The following is a 24,770-nucleotide window of genomic DNA, read 5'->3' as shown; positions in this document are numbered from 1 at the left end:
ACTCCAAACCCACAACAATGTGGTTGACTTTCAGTTGCCCTCTGAAATAGCTTAGTTGTACTAAACACTACAAAGTCTCAAATAAATGAAACCGGATTGATAACCTAGCATCAACCTAGGCACCGGAAAAGACAATGCAGAAACAACTCTGTCAACCCTGCCAAGTCCTCCTCACTAACATCTGGGGGCTGGTGCCAAAATTGGGAGTGCTGTCTCACAGACTAATCAAGCAACAGTCATAGTCAATGTCTAAGACACCACCATCAGCATCCCTGGATATGTCTTGTCTCACTGGCAGGACTGACCCAGCAGAGGTGGCATCTCAAGACTGAGGCACTGTGGGCCATCAACAGCAGCAGAATTGTACTACAGCACAATCTATAATCTCATGGCCTGGTATATCCCCCACTCCACCATTACCATCAAGCCAAGAGATCAACCTTGGTTCAATGGAAGTTACAAAAGGGCATTCCAGGAGCAGCATCAGGCCTCCCTAAAGATGAGGTGTAAACCTGGTGAAGCCACCAAACAGCGTTACTTGCATCCCAAACTGCATAAGCAGCAAGTGATAGACAGAGCTAAGTGATCCCACAACTAATGAATCAGATCCAAGATCTGCAGTCCTGCCACATCCAGTCTTGAATGGCGGTGGACAATAAAACACCTTACTGGAGGAGGAGGCTCCACAAATTTCCCCATCGTCAATGATGGAAGAGCCCAGCAGATCAGTGCAAGAGATAAGGCTGAAGATTTTGCAGCAATCTCCAGTCAGAAGTAACAAGTGGATGATCCATCTCTGCCTCCTCCAGTGGTTCCCAGCATTACAGATACCAGTTCGAATCACTCCACGTGCTATCTAGAAATGATTTGAGACACTGGATACAACAAAGGCTACGGGCCCTGACAACTTTCCAGCAATACTACTGAAGATGTGAGCTACAGAACCTGCCATTTCCTTAGCCAAGCTGCTCCACTGCAGTTACAACACTGGTATGTACCCGACAATGTGGAAAATTGCCCAAGTGTGTCTTGTACATAAAAAGCAGGACAAATCCAACCCAGCCAATTACCACCCCATGAGTCTACTCTCGATCATCAGTACAGTGATGGAAGGTGTCATCAATAGTGCTATCAAGCAACACCTGCTCAGCAATAACCTGCTCAGTGATGCCCAGTTTGGGTTCTGCCAGAGCCACACAGCTCTGGACCTCATTCCAACCTTGGACTATACATGGACAAAAGAGCTGAATTCCAGAGGTCAGGTGAAGAATGACAGCCCTTGACATCAAGGCTGTATTCATTCGAGTGTGGCATCAAGGAGTCCTAGCAAAACTGATGTCAGGGAGCAAACTCTCCAGTGGTAGGAGTCATACCTGACACAGGAGGATAGTCGTAGTTGTTGGAGATCAGTTATCTCAGCTCCGAGACATCCCTGCAGGAGTTCCTCAGGGTAGTGTCCTAGACCCAACAATCTTCAGCTGCTTCATCAATGATCGGCACTCCATCATAAGCTCAGAAGTAGAGATGTTCACCGATGATTGAACAACGTTCAGCACTACTTGTGACTCCTCAGTTACTGAAGCAGTCCATGTTTAAATGCAGCAGTATCTGGACAATATCCAGGCATAACCTGACAAGTGGCAAGTAACTTGCGCACAACACAAGTACCAGGCTACGACCATCATGATTAAGTGACAAGCTAACTACCACCCCTTGGCATTGAATGGTGTTACCATTAGATTTTTACTTCTCCTTTAGAATAGATTCCTGACAGTGTGGAAACAGGCCCTTTGGCCCAACAAGCCCACACCGACCCTCCGAAGAGCAACCCATCCAAACCCATTCCCCTACATTTACCCCTGACTAATGCACCTAACACTGCGGGCAATTTAGCATAGCCAATTCACCTAACCTGCACATCTTTGGACTGTCATTGACCACAAGCTCAACTGGACACACCACATAAACACAGAGGCTACAAGACCAGGTAAGAGGCGAGGAATAATGTGGTGAGTAACCCAGCTCCTGACTCTCCAAAGACTGTCCACCATCTACAAGGCACAAGTCAGGAGTGTGATGGAATACTCCCTTCTTGCCTCGTTGGGTGCAGCCCCAACAACACTCAAGAAGCTTCTCACCACCAGGACAAAGCAGTCTGCTTGATAGGCACAACATCCACAAGCATTCACTTCCTCTACCATCGCACAGTGGCAGCAGTATGTACTATCTACAAGATGCACTGCAGAAATTCACCAAAGATCCTCAGAGTGCACCTTCGAAACCCACGACCCCTTCCAAGTAGAATAACAAGGATAGCAGATATAAGGGAACACCACCTTCAAGCTCCCCTCCAAGCAACCCACCATCCTGACTTGGAAATATATTGCCATTCCTTCCCTGTCATCTGGTCAAAATCCTGAAATTCCCTCCCTGATGGCATTGTGGGTTAATCCACAGCAGGTGGACTGCAGCAGTTCAAGAAGGCAACTCACCACCCCTTCTCAAGGGCAACTAGGGGCAGGCAATAAAATGCTGGTCAGTTAGTGACGCCCACACTCCACAAATGAATAAAAAAATCCAAGTAGTAAAACAGTGGTAAAAAGTCAAGTAGCGCCAGTTAGAGACCCAAAAGAGGATTTTTGCATGGAGGTGGAAGTCATTCCTCATGTACAGAATATAATGAGTACTTTGTTTCTGACTTTACCAAGGAAGAAAATGCTGCCAAAGTCAGAGTGAAAGATGTGATAACTGAGATATTGGACAGGTTAAAAATTGAGGAGGAGGTGGCATTCATATTAGACTGGTGCCCCTTCAATATTGAAGTACCACTATCTAAGGATGGAAATTGCAGAGATGCTGGCTAGAAATTTCCAATTTGCTTGTGAGACAGGTGGTATGAAAGGAATGGAGAATTACAAATGTTATGGTGTTATGCAAAGAAGGGTGTAAGAATTTCAACAGCAACTATGGGCCAGTGGTGGCACGATGGCACAGTGGTTAGCACTGCTGCTTCACGGCACCAGAGACCCGGGTTCAATTCCCACCTCAGGCAACTGACTGTGTGGAGTTTGCACGTTCTCCCCATGTCGGCGTGGGTTTCCTCCGGGTGCTCCGGTTTCCTCCCACAGTCCAAAGATGTGCAGGACAGGTAAATTGGCCTGCTAAATTGCCCGTAGTGTTAGGTAAGGGGTAAATGTAGGGGTTTGGGTGGGTTGCACTTCGGTGTGGACTTGTTGGGCCGAAGGGCCTGTTTCCACACTGTAAGTAATCTAATCAGTGAGTGTTCCCTTTGTACTTTTCAAAATGAAAAATTAGAAAAAGTTGTTGCTTGGATAAATGAAGATTAATTAAGGAAACCAAACACGAATATGTTAAATGAAAATCGTGCTTATTTAGTTTTTTGCGAAGATAATCGAGAGTTGATGAGAGTAATCAAGTAAATGTGATGTGGGTGGACTTCCAAAGGATATATGCTATGTAACAGGCTTATCAGTATAAAGCATCCGAGGAGCATGAAAATCAGGCAAAAGCCCTTCATCAGGAATGGTGAAAATCCAAGTAGTAAAACAGTGGTAAAAAGACAAGTAGGACCATTCCTGATGAAGGGCTTTTGCCCGAAACGTCGATTTTCCTGCACCTTGGATGCTGCCTGACCTGATGTGCTTTTCCAGCACCACTCTAATCTAGACTCTGATTCCCAGCATCTGCAGTCCTCACTTTTGCCTTATTGGTATAAAGCCCATGGGATACAAAGGGCCACTTCAGTGTGGATACACCATTGACTAAGTAACATCAAAGAGAGTGTGCTATAGGGATTGTGGAATTGTGGTAATGTTACTGGACGCACCTTAAAAACCCATAAAGCAGCTGATAGAATACAAGTTAAATTAATAAATCAGGAATTTTTAATAAATTAATCCCTGTAATAGTGACCATGAAACTATTTGTGGGCGGCACGGTGGCACAGTGGTTAGCACTGCTGCCTCACAGCGTCAGAGACCAGGGTTCAATTCCCGCCTCAGGCGACTGACTGTGTGGAGTTTGCACGTTCTCCCCGTGTCTGCGTGGGTTTCCTCCGGGTGCTCCGGTTTCCTCCCACAGTCATAAAGATGTGCAGGGTTAGGTGAATTGGCCATGCTAAATTGCCCGTAGTGTTAGGTAAGGGGTAAATGTAGGGGTATGGGTGGGTTTCGCTTCGGCGGGTCGGTGTGGACTTGTTGGGCCGAAGGGCCTGTTTCCACACTGTAATCTAATCTAAAAATCTAATCTATTGTGTTGACATAGGCTTAGATAGCCTTCTTCACTGTCAACTATACAACCAGTTTTGGTGTCATCTGCAAACTTCTCATCCAAGTTGTTTATGTAATTTACAAACAAAAGTGGACCCAGTACTGATCCCTGCAGAACACCACTGGTCACAGGCCTCCAGTTCAAAAAACAACCGTTCGTCTCCTACCAATAGACATACATATATTTTGGTGCTGTAGTCCATTCCCAAATTTATAAAGCACTGAATTTAATGGATGTTGCCTGGTATGGAAGGAATGTCTTACGAGGTAAGGCTGAGGGCCTTGAGGCTGTTCTCGTTAGAGAGAAGAAGGTTGAGAGGTGACTTAATAGAGACATACAAGATAATCAGAGGGTTAGATAGGGTGGACAGGGAGAGCCTTTTTCTAAGTATGGGGACGACAAACACGAGGGGACACAACTTTAAAGTGAGGGGCGATAGGTATAAGACAGATGTCAGAGGTAGTTTCTTTACTCAGAGAGTAGTAAGGGTATGGAATGCTTTGACTGCGTCGGTAGTAGATTCGCCACGTTTAAGTGCATTTAAGTTGTCATTGGACAGGCAAATGAACGTACATGGAATAGTGTAGGTGGGATGGGCTTCAGATTGGTATGACAGGGCGGCGCAACATCGAGGGTCGAAGGGCCTGTACTGCACTGTTATGTTCTATGAATTCAGACAAACTTCCATCTGAAGGACAAGTAATTGATTTGAATTGGTCAATGCTTCCTAGTATTGTCTCACACTTGATCATCTGTTAAGGAAAGACTTTCTAGATCAGTGGTATTTTAACCTTGATTCCAATTCCAGGATAATTACAACATCTCACCAAATCTCAATCTAACAGGCAAACAAAAAGATCTGTAATACAGTACAATACAGCACAGGAATAGCTACATCAGCCCACCAAGAAACCCTATTCTTATTTAGACCTGCTACTTATTGCCTATGAATGGTTTCTATCCATCTATTCGCCTCTCGTTATGTAACCATTAAGATATGCCTTAAACATGGCTAACCTGCCTGTTTCCATCACCTCTAAGCACCCACCACCCTCTGTGTGGAAAAAGTTTCCCCACACCTCTCCCTTAAACTTTCCGCCTCTTACTTTGAACCCGTGCCCTCTTGTAATTGATCTTTCCACTCTAGGGAAAAAAAACCTATGCCTCTCATAATTTGTAGAATTCTATCAGGTCCCCCTTCAGCCCCTGTCTTTCCAGTGAAAACAATCCAAGTTTATCCAACCTCTCCTCAAAACTTAAACCCTCCAGACCAAGCAGTAACCCTTCTCTGCACCCTCTCCAAAACAAAGTAATGTGGCAACCCGAGCTGCATGCAGTACTCCAAATGTGGTCTAGCTAAACTTTTTTACAGCTGAAATATAACTTGTCAACTTTTATATTCAGTGCCTCAGCTGATAAAGACAAGTCTGCTGTATGCCTTCTTGACCACCTTATGCACCTCTGATATCAGTGTTAGGGATCTGTGGACCTGTATGCCCAGATCCCTCTGTATGTCATTCCTCCTAATGGTTCCACCATTTATTTTATAATTCACACCTGAATTTGATATTCCAAAATGCATCACCTTGCATTTGTCTGGATTAAACTCCACCTGCTATTTTCCTGCCCAAATATGCAATCTGTATCCCACTGTAATCTTTGACAGTCCACATCTCTATCGGCAACTCTGCCAATTTTGGTGTCATCTGCAAACTTACTAATCAGATCACTTACATTTTCCTCCAGATCATTCATATATGCCACAAACAACAAAGGTCCCAGCACTGATCTGTGTGGAACACCACTAGTTAATAATCTCCATTTAAAAAAGCAGCGTTTCAACGCAACTCTTTGTCTTCTACATCCAAGCCAGTTTTGTATCCATCTAGCCAGCTCATCCAGATCCCATGAGATTCTACCTTCCGTACCAGCCTGCCATGAGGTACTTTATCAAATGCCTTACTAAACATTCACTGCCTTTCCCTCATCAATCATTCAGAAACCTCAATCAAGTTGATGAGTCATGACTTTCCCGGCACAAACCCATCACTAACAAATCCATTCGCTTCCAGTTGTGAATAAATGCTACCTCTGAGTACTTTCTCCAACAGCTTCCCCACCACTGATGTTGGCTCCTTGGCCAGTAATTACCTAGATTAGCTCTGACTCCCTTCTTAAACATTGGCCATTCTCCAGTCCCCTGGAACCTTGCCTGAGGCCAAAGAGGATGCAAATATATATGTTAAGGGCCCAGCTATTTCTTTTCTTGCCTCCCACAGCATCTTGGGATATATCCTGTCGAGCTTTTGGGACTTGTCTACCTTACTGTATTTCAAGACACCCAACAATTCCTCCTCAATACTGTTGACTTTCCCTGGAGTATTCACAGACCTTTCCCTAACCTATCCTGCTCATGTCCCTCCCTTTGAACACTGATGTAAAGTATTCATTGAGGATCTCACGCATTTCCTCTGGCTCCACCCTCCCTCCTTTATCTTTAGTGAGCTTACTCTTCCTGAGCTCTCCACTTGCTCTTAATGTATGTATAAAATACCTTTGGATTCTCCTTAATCTTGCCAGCCAAGGACCCTTTTAGCTCTCCTGACTCCCTGTTTGAGATCCTTCCTACTTTCTCTGTGTTATTCAAGGATTTTTGTCTGTTTTTAGTTGCCTAGATTTTATCCATGCTTTTGTTTTGACGAAGCTAATCATTTTCTTTGTCATCCAAGGGTCCTGAATCCTGCCATTTATATCCTTCATTTTCACAGGACCATGCCTGTCCAGCACTCTAATCAACTGGTCCTTAAAAGACTTCCACATGTCAGATGTGGATTTAACCTCAAACAGCTGCCTCCTCATTTCGGACATGGATTTAACTTCGAACAGCCGCTCTCCATCTACATTCTCCAATTCTTACCTAATTCGGTTATAGTTGGCCTTTCCCCAATTTAACACCTTCATCCGAGGTCTACTGTTGCCCTTATTGATAAGTATCAAAAACCTATGGAATTATTGTCACTATTCTCAAAATGTTCCCCCGCTGAAACTTTGATTACCTGGCTTATTTCCCAATACACATGGCCCTCTCCCTCGTTGGACTATCGACATACTGTTTCAAAAAACTCTCCTGGACACACTGAACAAATTGTTCCCCATCCAAACCCCTGGTACTAAGGGAGTCCCAGTCAATATGGGAGAAGTTAAAATCATCCACCACAACAATCCTGTTATTTTCACATCTTTCCAGTATCTGATTGCATATCTCTTCCTCTATCTTTTGCTGGCAGCTGGGAGGTCTGTAGTACAATCCCAGCATTGAGATTGCACCTTTCCTATTCCTGAGCTCTACCCATTATGCCTAGCTGCACGATCCTCCACACAGCTGTGATATTCTCCCTGACCTGTAATGCAATCCCCCCACCTCTTTTGCTTTCTCCTCTGTCTCATTTAAACATCCATATCCCAGAATATTAAATGGCCAATCATGTCTCTCTTTCATCCATGTCTCTGTGATAGCAACAACATCATAACCGCATGCATTAATCCAGGCTCTATGTTCATTGTCTTACCTGTTATACTTCTTGCATAGAAGCAAATACAGTCCAAGCCTTCAGTTTCACTGAGCTCAACAACCTGTCCCTTACTGCTCTTCCTCTCAGCTATATTTGCCTTAGGTTCAAGCTCTTCCCAGTCTTTATACTTTAAGATCTGCTGCTCTGGTTCCCACCTCCCTGCCATACTAGTTTAAACCCTCCCAAGTGGCAATATCAAATGTCCCTGCCAGGATATTGGTGCTTCTCCAGTTTAGGCGCAACCTGTCCTTCTTTTACACGTCTCACTTTCCCTGGAAGACCAATGATCCATTGAAGCCCTCCCACCTACACCTGCTCTTTAGCCATGACTTCAATTGTAATTTGTCTCTGTTCCTAGCTTCAGTAACACATGGCACAGGGCATAATCCTGAGATAGCCAAATGCTATTTCCTATGGTCAGTGACTATTGGACAAATTTCAGCATTATTTTTCTAATCCACTTCTCAGCACTTATTGGATTTAATTGATAATAACTTTGGCATTGGTCCACTCATTTCCTCCTGTACACTAATGCTCATTTTAAAATGTAAGGGATATATCAGTTGATTTTGGGATAAGTTGCAGAAATGTTAAATATCTTATGTTTGGGAACATAACGCGTACAACAGTAGTAGTTCCTTGTGTTTTATAAAGTTTTAACTATTTATTTCCACATAATGAACTTTGTTCTTTTGTTAAAAGTACATTGACAGCCTCTTGTGAATATTTTGAGTGACTGACCACTGTGGTAAACAATAGCAAAACTGAAACTTATGCTCTATCAAGCCATGTTTCACTTTGGAATCTGACTTGTCCAGTATTAATATCAACAGGGATAATAACTTTAAGTGTTACATTGAAGGATTATTGAAAATCAAAAACAGCATGTACAGCATTCCATTTATTAGACAGTTATTTCTTCAAAGAGCTTGTGTAAATTTCATGCATGACTGCCTTTGACAATGCTGCTCTGGTTTCCCTTTGTTAACCTATACCTTCCTGTATGGGTATTAAATTAATCCCATATTAGAGGTTCAAATTTTCTACTAAATTCAGGAAAACACAACCCACATGTGTTTTTGGCTCTTCTGAACTGCCGATCCAAACAATATTTGATGTTGCCCAGGAATTTTGTTTTTGCACGAAGGTTCAAGTTCAGAGTATTGTTTGAAGTAATTCAAAAGGCTAAGAATTGGTATAAAGAAAGGCAGATAAGAAAAGTAAATGGGGCAAAGAGACACTAATAACCTGTTTATATCTCACTGGAAGCTGGTTGTATCCCCTTTACAATTTGCTTCCCACCTTTTCTTGTGGCATCTGTAAATTTGGCTATAGTATATTCTCTTCCTTCCTCCAAGTCATTAATATATATTGTAAACAATTGCAGTCCCAGCATGATCCATGTGGAATCCCACTGGTTACAGGTCGCCAACCTTAGCAGTTATGAGGAAAATCTGTGGGGCTGAGGATCATTTAAGTCCCCTGGACCTGATGGGTTCCATCAGTGATATTAAAAGATATAGCTACAAAAGCAGTGGATGCACTGGTAGTAATCTTTCAGGAATCCTTGGATTTTGGAAAAGTGTCAGGGGGTTGGAAAACTGCTCGTGTAACAACTTTACTTAAAAAATGGAAAGAGACAAAAAGCAGGTAACTATAAGACAAGTTAGCTTAACATCTATTTTCAGGAAAATGTTAGAGTCTACTATAAAGGATGTATTAGCAGAGCATTTAGAAATACATTATGTACTTTAATTAAAGTCAGGCATGGCTTCATGAAATGGGAATCAGGCTCAACAAATATACTCGAATTACTTAAGGAGATAACAAACAGGATAAATTAAGTTGAAGCAGTGGCTGTAATGTATTTGGATTTCCAGAACGTACTAGATAACGTACTACATGTTACACTGCTTACTAAGGTGAGAGCCCATTGTCTGGCAGCACCTGTGGGGAGCGAAACAAAGTGAACATTTTGAGTTTGACCTTTTTTCAGAAGTGAAGTTCTACATTTACTTTGTTTTTCTCCCCACAGATAGTGCGAGATTTGCTGAGTTTCCAGCATTTTCTGTTTTGTTTCAGATTTCCAGCATTCACAGTATTTTGCTTTTATTCGAGCCCATGGTGTTGGAGGTCGTATGTTAGCACGGTAAGAGGATTGGCTAACTAATAGAAGACAGATAAGGATGGCAATCTGTAACCAGTGGAGTGTCACAAGAATCCCTGCTTACGCAACAATATACATTTAAAACTTAGAAACTGTAATATACCATTGCCAAGTTTGCTGATAGCACAAAAATTGGGAAGGCAAGTGGTGAGTGCAACACAAAAAGTCTGCAAAGTAATAGACAGGTTAAGAGAGTGGGAAAAAGTTAGTAGATGAAACAGATGGTGGAAAAGTATGAGGCTTTGCCAGAGATAATAGAGGAATTGATTATTATTTAAACAGAAAAACTGTGGAAAACTACAGCACAGTGGAATTTAGGAATTACAGATTACATTACAGTGTGGAAACAGGCTCTTCGGCCCAACAAGTCCACACCGACCCGCCGAAGCGCAACCCACCCATACCCCTACATTTACCCCTTACCTAACACTACAAGCAATTTAGCATGGCCAATTTACCTGACCTGCACAACTTTGGACTGTGGGAGGAAACCGGAGCACCCGGAGGAAACCCACACAGACACGGGGAGAACGTGCAAACTCCACACAGTCAGTCGCCTGAGGTGGGAATTGAACCCAGGTCTCTGGCGCTGTGAGGCAGCAGTGCTAACCACTGTGCCACCGTGCCATCCTCTAATCTTTGTGCATACATCACAAAGAAGCTAGCATAAAAGTCCAGCAGGTAATAGGGAAGCCAATGAAAATTTGGCCTTTGTTTTGAAGGGAATAGGAGTATAAAATGGGAAAATCTTACTCAAACTATTCAAGGCACGAGGTAGGCTAAAGTTGGAATACTGTGAATAGTTTTTGCCCCTTTACCTCAGGAATGATATAGAAAATGTTCAGAAGGCTGATTTTTACATTTGGAGGCACTGTCTTATGAGGAGAGATTATGAGTAGGTAGGGCCTGTGCTTATTGGAAGAATGAGAGATGACTTTAATGTTTCAATAAAAATCTTGGGAACTTGAAAGAATAGGTGCAGAGAGGTTGTTTCCGTTTTGGGAGAGTCTAGGGTTGAATGGCATAATCTCAGAGTAAGGTGTTGCCCACGTAATAAGGAGATGAGGAAGAGTTTCTTCTCTGATTATATTCTGTCTGTGGAATTCTTTACCACAGAGGGATGTAGAGGCTGAGTTGCTAAGTATATTTGAGGCTGCGAGAGACAAGTTTTTAGTCAGTAAGGGAAGAGGCAGGAAGGTAGAGTTGAAGATTATATGATTAGCAATGATCTCACTGAATGTCAAAATATCTGGATGGACTGAATCTGTCTATTGATGTACTTCTGCTCGTACATCTCATGGTGTCTCCACAGAACTCGAAATGAAATTAATTTTTCACCATTCTTCAAAAGTCATGTCCTTAAAAATATTAAATGTGGAACTTTCATGACATTTGGCAAAACAAAAAGGTTATGCCCATCAAGAAGAATTGAACATAGCAGAGCTCTTTTCTCCAAGATAGAAGTGAGTCTGAGAATGCTTTAAGGTTACGATTGGACTCTATAATGTATACATTGGGAAGATATTTCCACTTGTGGCAAGATGAGAACTATAAGCCTAAATATAAAATAGTTATTAAGAAATCTCACAGGGAATTCAGAAGAAACTGTTTTGTCTAAAGAATAACTAGAAAGTGGAACTCTATTATTCATTAAACTACCCTTTGTGGTATAGTTGCCTTCGAAGAGAAGCTGGATAAATACATGAGGAGGGAGAGTGATACAGAGGGAGGCAACGAATTGAAGGATTATGTTGATGGATCAGATGAGAAATATTTGTTGTATCATGTTCAAACACTGACATGTACCTCTTTGGCCCAATTACCTATTTTTGCACTATTAATATTTTGGAAATGCTGTATTTGGTTTATGGAATCCACCTGAACAATATTACCTGCTGGTGCTTGCCCATACGATAGTCTGTGCATTTGAAAATAATTAAGTTTATGGGAAAGAATTGACACTTAACTAAGAGAAATGAAAAGTATGATACAAAAGTTGATGTTGAATTCAGTCACTAATTTCCTTGTCTTCTTTCTTGCTTCCCTTTAACCAAACAAATGAACCCAACTTTCCATTTTAGTCTCATGTTGATTAATTGAATGAATGTTCTGCAGCTGTTGAAATTTGACTACACCATGGATTGCTGCATATCTGCATTCAAATTGCTGTTTTATCATCTGACTAAATAGAATAGCCCCAAGATTTATAATTATTGTCATTTTGCTGCAGAATTACATCTGTTATAATGATAGGAAATTAAGCCTGATATGAACTGCTGTTGATAGGAGAATAATGCTGTTGGTCTTTCATCAATGATAATATTCTTAAGTCTTGCTCATGATTAGCCCTCTTCTCAGAATAAGGCTTTGCAGACTGGCCACAATGCTCAAGATGTTATCAAATCATTAGGGGTATAAGCCAGAACAATCCTTGATTAGAATATTTAGATATATTTTTGTTTTGACATATAGGCTGTTATATAATAAAGTGTAGACAACTACTCAATGATTGTGAAAGTTTAATCTATGCATCATATAAGTTTATTTGCCCATTTAATTTCTTCTAGCTCCAATATGTTGGACATCAACATTCCACCATGTTTACATACCCTTGAAGAGCTCACTGCTGGAATCACCACAAAAAAGTCTTGTTATTGCGTTACCTCACAAATTGTCATTGTATTCTTTGGCTGCCAATCAAACACTACTTTGACTTCAAAATTCTCATTCTGTGGTCTTACCTCTCCCTGCTTCTGCAATTGCTGGTCTATAACCCTCTGAGGTCTCTGCACTCCCCTGTAAACTCTAACTTGCCGTATATCCTTAATTTTAATCTCTCCACCATTGGTGGTGTCTTCAATTGCTTAGGCCCCATTTTCAGGAAGTCTTGCACAACGTCTTTCTACTGTCCCCTTTTATGATGCTCCTTCAAAGCTGCCTCTTCAGCCAAGTTTTCATCACCTGTCTAGTGTGCTGTCATACATCAATTTGTAACTACCCAATTATGTGCCTTGGATGTTCCACTACATTTAATTTCAGATAGGCTATATAGGTTTTTGTTGAGTAGTGAGAGAAAAATAACGGGCCTCATCTTTCAAGGAGGAGCAATCTCAAGCAGACTGCAAATCAGTTCCTTTTTCCACAAAAGGAGAGAACCCTTTATTTCTGAGGGAGATTACGATCAGGGTCTATCGGAAATGCAGGGCTCCTTCCATTCTGGTAGTTTTCTCATACTGCAAATCTGTCAGGGGAAGGCAAATAATCCCAACTTTTCAGAACAGTCAATTGTCATATTCTTGAACTTAAATGACCAGAATCACAGACAGTCACTTTGACAGCTGCTGTCAAATGCTAAGTAAGCGTGAGGTTAGTGTTCTAGGAGATTGAAGGCAGGCTGTCGGGTAAGTATAGTGCCAACTGGGTAGAATACCATGAAAATAGGATGCCAGCTCAGTAGGGTGTGAGCTGACCTGATTACAAATTGAGTGGTCTACAAGGTCGAGAGTGTGGTGCTGGAAAAGCACAGCAGGTCAGGCAGCATCCAAGTTGCAGGCGACTCGACGTTTTGGGCAAAAGCCCTTCATCAGGAATGTTGGGGTGGCCCCCTGGGCTCACAAGCCTCATTTCTGATGACGGGCTTTTGCCTGAAATGTTGATTCTGCTGCTGCTCAGATGCTGGCTGACCTGCTGTGCTTTTCTAGCACCACATTCTCGATCATAACCTTGAATGCTAAGACTTCAAGTGCTCTTTCAAGTAAAAGGCTGTGAGGTTTCTTGCCTCAACTGCCCTTTCAGATAATGTATTCCAAACTTATACCACCCTCTGGGTGAAAATGTGTTTCCTCAAATCCCCTCTGAACCTTCTGCCTTTCACTTTAAACACCCCTTGTTGTTGACCTTCAGATAATCAAAGTAAACCATCTCAACTGGCTCCCCATTATCTATACTGCCATTTACCTCCTAAAAACAATCCAGCAGAATTGTCAAGCATGACTTCCATTTCATAAATCTATTTGACTCTGTGTGGCCTTGTCACTATCTTCCAAATGCTCTGCTGTTGTATCTTTTATAGTGGACTTTCACATTTTTCCCTTGTCCAATGTCAAACTAATGATGTATAATTCAGTGTTTTCTCTCTGCCTTCTTAAATAGTGGGGTTACATTTTACTATCCAATCAGTATGGTATTAACTTAAATAGATGCCATTTTGCATCCCATTGAAGGAAAACTGTCATCCAGATATTCCAAGAGAAAAAAAATCTTCTAACATAAAACCTGTTTCATTATAAAGCCTTGAATGTCTGTTGCAATGTTATTTTTTCATATTGCTGACCACAAAAGCAAAATTCTGATCAGTCACTCCTGCAAAGTTGATCAAGTATGCATGACTGCTTTATATGTATTATAGCAGATTATATCTTAATAAAATTAGGTTCAATTATGAATTCACTTCAAAGAGATACCTGTAGAAACAATTGTAAGAGCACAAATTGTACCATAGTACTCTGCATACAATATCATTCAAAGGGGCTCTGTGGTGCAGTGGTAGTGTCTCTACCTCTGGGCCAGAATGCCTGGATTCAAGTCCCACCTGTTTCAGAGCCGTTTCCTAATGCATCTGAACTGTTATTCAAATAAATCTACAGTATCTTTCATTTCCCTACTTTTCAAATAATGAAGAAACATCATGTTTTATTTTAGCTTTGCTCTATTTATGAACACACTAAAGAGAGAGAGTTTTTTTAAAAAAAGTACTAATTTCACCATTTTTTGATGCTAAATTATCTTTCAACCCTGACTGCAACTACCACATCCTGGTTTGTGCCACTATTAACATTTATTGTAATTGATATCTTCATGCTTCAGTTGCTTAATTAAAGCTGAACTCTCATCCTGGGCATATTCCATGAATCATATGCTGACAGATGTTTCTGAAATCCAGATTTGCCTTTGCAAGAATTACAAATATTGAAAATAATAATTTGCTGTAACAATGGTGTTAAAACTTTATTTAACAATTCTTACATTAAAACTACAGATTAGTTTATAAATAAGTATGTCAAGTTGCAGTTAGACAATTCTGGTAACGGAGACTCTGTTGAGGCTTTATATCATATCTTGCAGCTCCTTCACCTGAATTCTGTTGCCTGTTGAATTACTATACTTGATTTAGTTTCCATGCATGTGCTAGGCATTGATAATTGTATCAATAAGAACTTGCATTCAAGTAACATCTTTATTATAGCAAAAATAATCCCAAGACATTCACAGAGGCATTACCAAAAAATACACCAAGCCAAGCTATGAAGGAGATATCAGAAGGAGGGAGAAAAAAATACTTTTATTAATAAAGTTGTATTTAAGTATGGTCTTAACTATAGAGAGGAATGAAAAGAGACAGATTTCAGGAAGCAATTCCAGAATGAAGCTGAGACAACTGTCAGCATAATCACAGCTGGTGAGATAAAGGGAACCAGAGTCAGAGGACTGAAAAATTTGGAAGTGAGAGGGTTTGTAGGAATGCTGGAGAATATTACATGCATAAAGAGGGACGAGCAATGATAGGAATTAAAATGAATGTGATAACTTTACATTAGCAGCTGTGAAATCGGGACAAATGTAGATGAACAAGAGTGGGAGTGATGTGAACAATGTTTTCTCTAAATTTTGTTCATTGTTAGTGAGCTATTTGTTGCTTTTGACCACACCTTAATTTGCTGCACAGCCATTCCAATGTATGTTTTAAAAGAAACTTTTAGACCTATATTTTTTCATTGTGATGCATTTTAACATTTCAACTGAGCAGGGAACATTGAAAGTTAGTGGGATTGGTTGAGAGTTCAGAAGAATGGAAATCAGGGAGCAGTCAGGTGGGCATTGAAATGTTTGAGGCAAAATGAGATAAGAGTATGGATCAAATGGGTAAAGCGGGGGCAGAGGAATGCTGTATGTTGGAAATGAAAGTTTGTAGTTTTTGAACTTCTGTGATTTAAACCCAGCAGAAAAATGCACACGAACATACAAATTAAGAACGGAGGTAAGCCATTTGGATCTTCATACCTGCTCAGCCATTCAATAAGATGTGTTTGTGTTTCAAATTCCACATTCCCATTTCATCCCAATATTCTTGGATTCTTTTGTCGAACAAAAAAAAATCTACCAACCACTTTCTTAAAAATATTAAATAAAAACTGAAAGAACTGCAGATGCTGTGAATCAGAAACAAAAATAGAAGTTGCTGGAAAAGTCAGCAGGTCTGGCAGCATCTGTGAAGAGAAATTAGAGTTAATGTTTCGGGTCCGGTGACCCTTCAGAGCTAGGAAAAGCAGCCATCAGTAATGAGCAAGGGTCGCTGGACCCAAAATGTTAACTCCGGGTTCTCTCCATGGATGCTGCCAGACCTGCTGAACTTTTATAGAAATTTCTTTTATAGAAATTTCTGTTTTTGATACTTACATTTTTGATTCATCCCCCTCATAAAGAATAGCATTCTATTAGCCTTCTTGATTGCTTGCTGTAGGTACATGTTACTTTTTGATTGCTTGCTAGAGGTACATTATTTTGCTGTTAAGTTTTTGTGACGTGCGCTAAAACACCGAGATAACTCTGCAACTTGGAATTCTGCAGTTGTTCTCATTTTAGATAATATTCTGCTTTTTCATTCAAATGTGAAATTCAGCGCATTTTCCCACATTATTTTTCTTCGGCCCGATTTCATTCTTCAACCTATTTGTATTGGTGTGTAACCTCCTTTTGTCCTCTTCACAACACAATTTCCTACCTGTCTTAGTGTAAGTGTCATCTGCAAATGTATTCACCATTGCCTTTGTTCCCCTTAGCTAAGTCATTGATATAACATACAAAAAGTTGAGGCCCCAACACAGACTACCCTGGGACTCCACTTATTGCATCCTGTCAATGTGAAAAAGACCCATTGATGTATGCATTCTGTTTTCTGTCAGTCAGCCAATTTTCTATCCAGTAACCATTTATGTGGCACCATGTCAAATGCATTCTGGAAATCCAAGTGCAACACAGTGGTCCCTTTTAACAATGTGTATTCATCCTTCAAAGAACTCCAATAAATTGGTTGAACATAATTTCCCTTTAGAATATAAAGCAGTACTAAGGAACAGGCCCACTGGCCGAGCATGTCTGTGCTGACCATGATGCTGTTCTAAACTAATCCCGTTTGCCTGCACTTGGTCTGCATCCCTCTATTTTCTGTCTAAATGCCTCTCAAACTTTTCTATCATATCTGCTTCTACCATCTCCTCTGGCAGTGTGTTCCACGCACCTATTGCCCTCTGTGCAAGAAAACTTGCCTTGCACAAGTTAAACTTGCCCCCCTCTCACCTTAAACCTGTGCCCCTTACTATTTGACATTTCCACCCTGAAAAAGAGACTCTGGCTATCCACTTTGCCATGTCTCATATAATTTTATATACTTCTATTAGGTTGCCCATCAGCTTCCAAAGCTCTGGCAGAAACAATCCAAGTTTGTCCAACCTCTCCTTCAAATTAATATACTCCAATCCAGGCAAAATGCTGGTAAACCTCTTCTGCACCCTCTCCAAAGCTTCCACATTGTTCCTATATTGCAGCAACCAGAACGGTGCACAATACTCCAAATATGGCCTGATCAAAGTCTTATACAGTTGCAACATGACTTGTGAACTTTTATATTCAGTGCCCTGACCGATAAGATATACATGCCGTACATCTCCTTTACCACGTTATCTACTTGTGTTGTCACTTTTAGAGAGCTAAGGGCTTGAATCCCAAGATCCCTCTGTATGTCTAAGCTCCTAAGGGTCCTGCTATTCATAGCATACTTTCTTCCTGCATTTGATCTCCCAAATACATCACTTCAAACATGTCTGGACTAAAATCCATCTGCCATTTCTCTGCCCAATTTTCCAGCTAATCTATATTTTGCTGCATTCTTTGATGTTCTTCCTCATTATTCACAACTTTCCAATTTTTGTGTCATGTGCAAACTTACCAATCAGATCACCTATGTTTTCTTCTAAATCATTTATATACATAATTACATATATATAAACAACAGAGGTCCCAGCACTGATCCTTGTGGAACACAGATTTCCAGTTAGAAAAATGACTCTCCAAACTGCCCTCTGTCTTCTATGGTCAAGCAAGTTTTGTATCCAACTTGCCTATTCACCATGGATTCCATGTGATTTGATCTTCTGGACTAGCCTACCATGAGGGACCTTGTCAAATGCTTTACTAAAAGTCCATGTAGACACCATCCACTGCCTTACCATCATCGATTATGTTTGTCACTTCCTCAACAAACTCAACTGCCAAACAGGAGTCAAAGGACCATACAAAATACCACGGCTGAGATATTGACAGTGGATATGAGGAGGAAAGGGCTTTCAGTGGAGGTGGTTGATCACAGTTCACTAAATTGTCTTTGAAATATGGGGCTTTTCCTACAATAAGAGTAATTATGGCTTATATTCCCTGGAGTTTAGAAGAATGAGAGGTGATTTCATTGAAACATGCAGATTTCTGAATTGGCTTGATGGTACGTGCTGCAAGATTGTTTCCTAAAATGTCAGGCATAAACTTAGAATAAGGGGCTGATGAATTAGGAGTAAGATCAGGAGAAATTTCTTCACTGAAAGGGTTGTGAATCTCTTGAATATGCTAGAAAAAAGGCTCATATTTAAAAAATAATTTTTCAGCAGTATTAGATTCTAGAAATTTGTCACTCTTGTGCAATAAATTCCTTTGTGAGATTGTGGTGAATAAATATTATGTAAGAGTTTTCATATAAAATAGAATTACCTTGCATTTGGAAGAAAGCACATGCATTTAACAAAATTCTGTTGTGACGAGTAAAGCTGTTTAAAAGTAATTGATTGGAATTGTGTAGGTGGTAACATTACTTTCTGACTATTGACTGAACTATTCTGAAATAATAACTGTGCTTATTTGTATTGAAAATACATTATGCTTCCAGGTGGATGTGGAAAATCAAATTAACTGTTTTACTAAATTAAGTGATTAAGTACCTCTGACACTTTTCCTTGGTCATAATGAAGCATCTTTGCGAAGTTTTTTTTTTCTACATTAAATGTGCTTTATAAAGATAACTTAAGATGGATTCTGATTTATCTGGACAATTTTCATGTAACTGATGGCGAGCCTATATTTATTGTGAGAACGAGCTAATAGTCAAAGTAGAAAGCAAGATAAGCTCAGAATGAAAATCAGTGAAATCTTCTGCCATTTACTATATTTCATAGAAAGAGATAGCAGTCATTTTACATAATAAAAACATGTAATAATAGGTTATTATTTGGTATTAAACTCAAATCCCAACAAAGCACTATGGAATTTAAATACAGTTAATTATATCAGTCTGGAATTAAAACCTGGCTTCCACGATGGTGTCCATGAAATTGCCAGATTATTGTTGAAATCCATTTGGTTTGTTAATGCCTTTTGGAGAAAGTATTTTGCTGTCTGGCTCCATTTCCCCAGCAATGTGGTTTATTCTTAACTGCCTTCTAAACTCACCTAGCAAACTACTCAGTTATATTAAGGGAGCTCACCATAACCTAGTGAAGGGTACTTATGTATAGCAATGACTGTGAGCCCACATTCTGTGAATGAATAAGAATAACCAACAGTTTTTGTTGGAGTCACTCCTCCGGTTTCCAGGTCAAGATTCTGAATGGGGAGAATACAAATCACACTGTATGACATTTATTTTGATAGATCATTTTAAAATTTTCAATGAGATGATTCCCTGGATGACTAATTTTCGAAGTGGTTTTAGCAGTCTCATTTAGGGGAGGCAATGGTCTCGTGATGAAGTTGCTAAACTATTAATCTAGAGACCCAGGTAATGCTCTGAGGACCTGGGTTTGAACCCAGTCAAGGAAGATGAATTTTAATTGAATTCAATTTTAAAAATCTGGAATTAAAAGTCTAATAGTGACCATGAAACCATTGCCAATCATTGGATGAGAAACCTATCTGGTTCACTGATGTCCTTTAGGGAAGGAAACTGCCATCCTTACCTGGTCTGGCTTACATGTGACTCCAGATCCACAGTAAAGACTCTTAACAATTAGGGATGGGCAATAAATCCTGGCCTAGCCAATGTTGTGCACATCCTGTGAATGAATTTAAAAAAAAACTTGAAGTCATCTTTTAACAAGTTTTTCTTGTATATTCGCTTGCTTGACCTCTTGCTGATTCAAAAAACTAAACAGCAGTGGGTGTGCTAAGTTGTTTATGCTGAAGCTTTTTGAATGAGTCTTTTATGACTAATTTTTATTGTGGAGGAAGATGCCGTCTTTAACTGCAATATTTTGTGATTGGTTACTGTGTTGGAAGTATACATGAAAAAAACTGGATTTCTTTCGTTTTTGAACTTTTACTCCTTTATCCAATTTCACAACTCTTCTCCCGTTGCACATACCCAAACCCTTCGCTGTATGGAGTGATTCGCTTAGAAACATAGAAAGTAGGAGCAGGAGTAGCCTATTCAGCCCTTCAACACTGCTTTGCCATTCCAAATGATCATGGCTGAACATCCAGTACCTGCTTCTTCTGCACAACCCGTTAGCTCTCAGAACTACTTCTAACTCCTTCTTGAAAATGTTCAATCTTTTGGCCTCAAGCATTTTCTGAGCAGAGAAATTCCACAGGGTCATCAGTCTCTGCTCACCCCAGTCCTAAATGGCCTATCCTCATATCCTTAGTAAATTAGATTAGATTCCCTACAGTGTGGAAACAGGCCATTTGGCCCAATAAGTCCACACCGATCTTCCAAAGAGTAACTCATTCCCCTACTCTTCATTTACCCTGACTAACACTATGGGCGGTTTAGCATGGCCAATTCACCTGACCTGCACGTGTTTGGATAGTGGGAAGAAACCGGAGCACCTGGAGGAAACCCACACAGACACTGAGTGAATGTGCAAACTTCACACAGATAGTAGCCGAGGTAGGAATTGAACCCGGGTCCCTAGGGCTGTGAGGCAGCAGTGCTAACCAGTGAGCCACTGGGTGATTCTTGGTCCTGGGCTCTCTAGTTAGTGGGAACATCCTTCCTGCATTTACTCTGGCTTAGTCCTGTTAGAATTTTGTAGGCTTTTATGAGATCACCCCCTCGGGAAGGGCAATTTTAAGTCAATGTACATTGGATGTGATTTAAATTTGGTCAAAAATTTACCTTCTGACACTCAGATGTAGTGTCACATTCTACTTCTGATCTACTTTGATGCGAACTAAGAAGAGTCATTGATCTTCCTGCAGATCAGTAAACATTTCAAAATGTCCTTTTTTTAAAAAAATCATTCATCATGGAATGTGGCCATCACTAATTGGACCAGCGATCATTGGCCTTCCATAATTTCCCTGAAGAAAATGGAAGGAGGCTTTATGGACTTAACATCCATAGAAGTGTTGGCTATGAAAGTCTTCAAGATGTTAATAGGAAATAACGGAATCTAAAGATAAACTATTTCCACTGTTTAGTGATTGTAGAGCCACTGGCCATAGTTTACAAATTAGAGCCAGATCATTCATGAAAGATGTTTGGAAGCATTTCTACACACAGAGGTTGATAGAAATTTGGGACTGTCTTTCACAAAAGGCAGTTGATGCTCAACCAGTTGTTAGTTTTAAATCTGACATTTTTTTTTTGTTACGTAAAAGTATTAAGGAATGTGGCCCAAAGGTAGGTCTACAGAGTTAGGCCACAGATCATCCATGGCAGAACTGGCTCAGCGGGTGAAATGGCCTACTCCTGTTCCTATACTCAACTGAAATAAATGAGAAAGCTTGCCTTGAGATGAGCAATCTTGTGTTACTGTGGATCTAAAGTTGATATATTTGAGGTCCAGCATGTACTGAACCCTTCTGATATAAGGGAAAAAAGCAAGCCAGTTGATTCTTTATTTCAGATTAATCTAGAAATCAGCATAACCAATAGAGGTAGGTTCTTGCATCGCTGGCCAAAAACGGATGTTCCATTGTGGATTTGTGGAAATCCCAAATTGCTTCTCAACAAGACATTAATTAATATTTTACTCACTTTGCTACACTTAGAATGGAGAAAAGATGTCTTTCACTGTTTGAAGGAGCTGTTTACTAATTTAAAGATGAAGTGAAGCCCATTGGTGCCCACTTGTGTAAAAAGCTTCCGTCTGCTCACGAATAGAATGTTCACTTAAACAAATAGGTTTATTTTCAACTAGAGAATGCTTTGTGTTTACAATGTGTTGGGAAAGTAGTGTGTTTGGAGTATTGCTTCAGTGGAATATTTTCTTAGTCAAATTTATTTGACATCATTTGCCATTGTTTCCAGGTATTTTTAGATATGACTTTTGGGGCTGGAGGCCACACAGAAATGATCCTTTCCCAAGCTTCTGACATCTCAGTGTTTGCCTTGGACAGAGATCCAATAGCACATGAAATTGCAAAACAGCTTTCCCAGACATATCCGTAAGTAACATTTTGTGTTTAATATTAAATGTTTTCAAACCTATATATTATTGCCTACATATTCTAACAGTGAGAATTGCTAAATTTACTCATTTTTTTTAGAAAAATGCAGGATTAAAATGGCTTTTTAATAAATTGCCTCATGATGTTTCCCAGCCAATGTTATTATTGGATAAGTCAGATCTTAGAATGACATCTGGTTTGATTTTGTTGGTTTTAACAAAGTGGTGTCTCACTGAAACATAAGCATCCAATATTGCAGACAATGATGAAACAGAAGTTTGTTATGCAAAATAAATTAAGACAAATAGAATAAATTAAACAAATTTAAAGATTTTGAAACACAATAAAAACATAATCCCATTAATCCCAAAGACAGCGTTTCACAGATTCCAAAAATACTACATTTTTCCAAAAATACCTTTTACAATGCTCTCACCAGAATGAATGTCTTTCTCTTTACCTCTGTATGCTTAATTTAACTGTGACTACAACTTCCAGACTGGAGGATCAGATTACTTCTTTCTGGAGCATTCATTCAGCTTCAACGAGCTCTTTTGGGTTTTATCCAAGTACTTCTGGTTTGGAAACATTGCTAAGTTCCTTGTTTTGAGGTGATCTGATAAAATCTTCGCCTTTTCTCAGGAGCAGCTGCTTTACGCATACAACATCAGCCGAGACTTCTGCAGAACTGCCCCAAACTGAAACTAAAATTGAAACATCCAGGCTGTTTGGTGTTTACCCCAAGCTTTAAAAAAGGTGCATCCAAAATCTTCCATCAGAAGGTCTAATGTATTACGCTGCATGTTTTGTTTGCTTGTAATTGTTTCCAGGAATCCAAAACCCATTAGTTCTTGGAGGCTATCTCTCTCAAACTGTTCTGAAAGAAATCACATTGGCTACAGAAATACTTAGAAGTCCATCATTAAACCTCTTCAGACACACAGAAAGCCCCTAATGCTATGTTACTAGTTCAAAAATCAAAACTCCAAGTTAAAACAAAAAATAGAATTTATAGAAGTTACACACCCACCCTTATTACACAATGAGCAATAAGTGAAGTTTGTTTGATGATTCTAAGTGTAAAGCGCTAGAGAAAACTGGAAGCCAGGAGCAATGTGATAATTTACAGTACTAACTAACTCTACAATGTGGTTATTTTGAAGCTTACAATAGTCTTTGATGTTTATTCATTTTAAGATCTTCCTTTGATTGTAGTGGTGTGAATTACTTCAGCACTTTGCCAATGAATTGCCATGTGGTCTTTTACACTTTGTCTATTTATCCTATTCATGCCCCTTATAATTTTATAAATCTTTATAAAATTATGAGGGGCCTCCGACGCTGCAGGAAAAACAGCCCCAGCCTGTTCAGCCTCTCCCTGTAGTGCAAATCCTCCAACCCTGGCAACATCCTTATAAATCTTTTCTGAACCCTTTCAAGTTTCACAACATCTTTCCGATAGGAAGGAGACCAGAATTGCATGCAATATTCCAACAGTGGCCTAACCAATGTCCTGTACAGCCGCAACATGACCTCCCAACTCCTGTACTCAATACTCTGACCAATAAAGGAAAGCATACCAAACGCCTTCTTCACTATCCTATCTACCTGCGACTCCACTTTCAAGGAGCTATGAACCTGCACTCCAAGGTCTCTTTGTACAGCAACACTCCCTAGGACCTTACCATTAAGTGTAGAAGTCCTTGCAAGATTTGCTTTCCCAAAATGCAGCACCTCGCATTTATCTGAATTAAACTCCATCTGCCACTTCTTAGCCCATTGGCCCAGCTGGTCCAGATCCAGTTGTAATCTGAGGGAACCCTCTTCGCTGTCCACTACAACTCCAATTTTGGTGTCATCTGCAAACGTACTAACTGTACCTCTTATGCTTGCATCCAAATCATTTATGTAAATGTCAAAAAGTAGAGGACCCAGTACCGATCCTTGTGACACTCCACTGGTTACAGGCCTCCAGTCTGAAAAATAACCCTTCAGCACCACCCTCACCGCCCATTTTAATTCCCCTTCCCCCTTGTGACACTCCACTGGTTACAGGCCTCCAGTCTGAAAAATAACCCTCCAGCACCACCCTCACCGCCCATTTTAATTCCCCTTCCCACTCCCTTTCTGACATGACCATCCTCGGCCTCCTCCATTGTCACAACGAACCAAACTGCAAATTGGAGGAACAACATCTCATCTTCCACCTGGGCAACCTACAGACTGGAGGACTCAACACCGAGTTT

At 40.3% G+C, this 24,770-nt stretch overlaps 1 protein-coding gene across 2 annotated transcripts in view; it reads left to right on the top strand.

Annotated features, from left to right (window-relative positions):
* Positions 1 to 24,770, top strand: part of mettl15 (methyltransferase like 15) — a 147,387-nt gene that overhangs the window by 46,923 nt on the left and 75,694 nt on the right. For both annotated transcript variants that reach the window (XM_043705437.1, XM_043705439.1), the window contains exon 2: positions 22,385 to 22,521. In XM_043705437.1, the coding sequence (XP_043561372.1) occupies positions 22,385 to 22,521 (137 nt within the window). The remainder of the gene's footprint in view (positions 1 to 22,384; positions 22,522 to 24,770) is intronic.

The sequence above is a fragment of the Chiloscyllium plagiosum genome, chromosome 16, assembly GCF_004010195.1.
Source record: "Chiloscyllium plagiosum isolate BGI_BamShark_2017 chromosome 16, ASM401019v2, whole genome shotgun sequence".
Classification (NCBI taxonomy): Eukaryota; Metazoa; Chordata; class Chondrichthyes; order Orectolobiformes; family Hemiscylliidae; genus Chiloscyllium; species Chiloscyllium plagiosum.
Note: the sequence above shows the minus strand (reverse complement) of the source record. Positions and strands in the feature narration are given on the sequence as shown.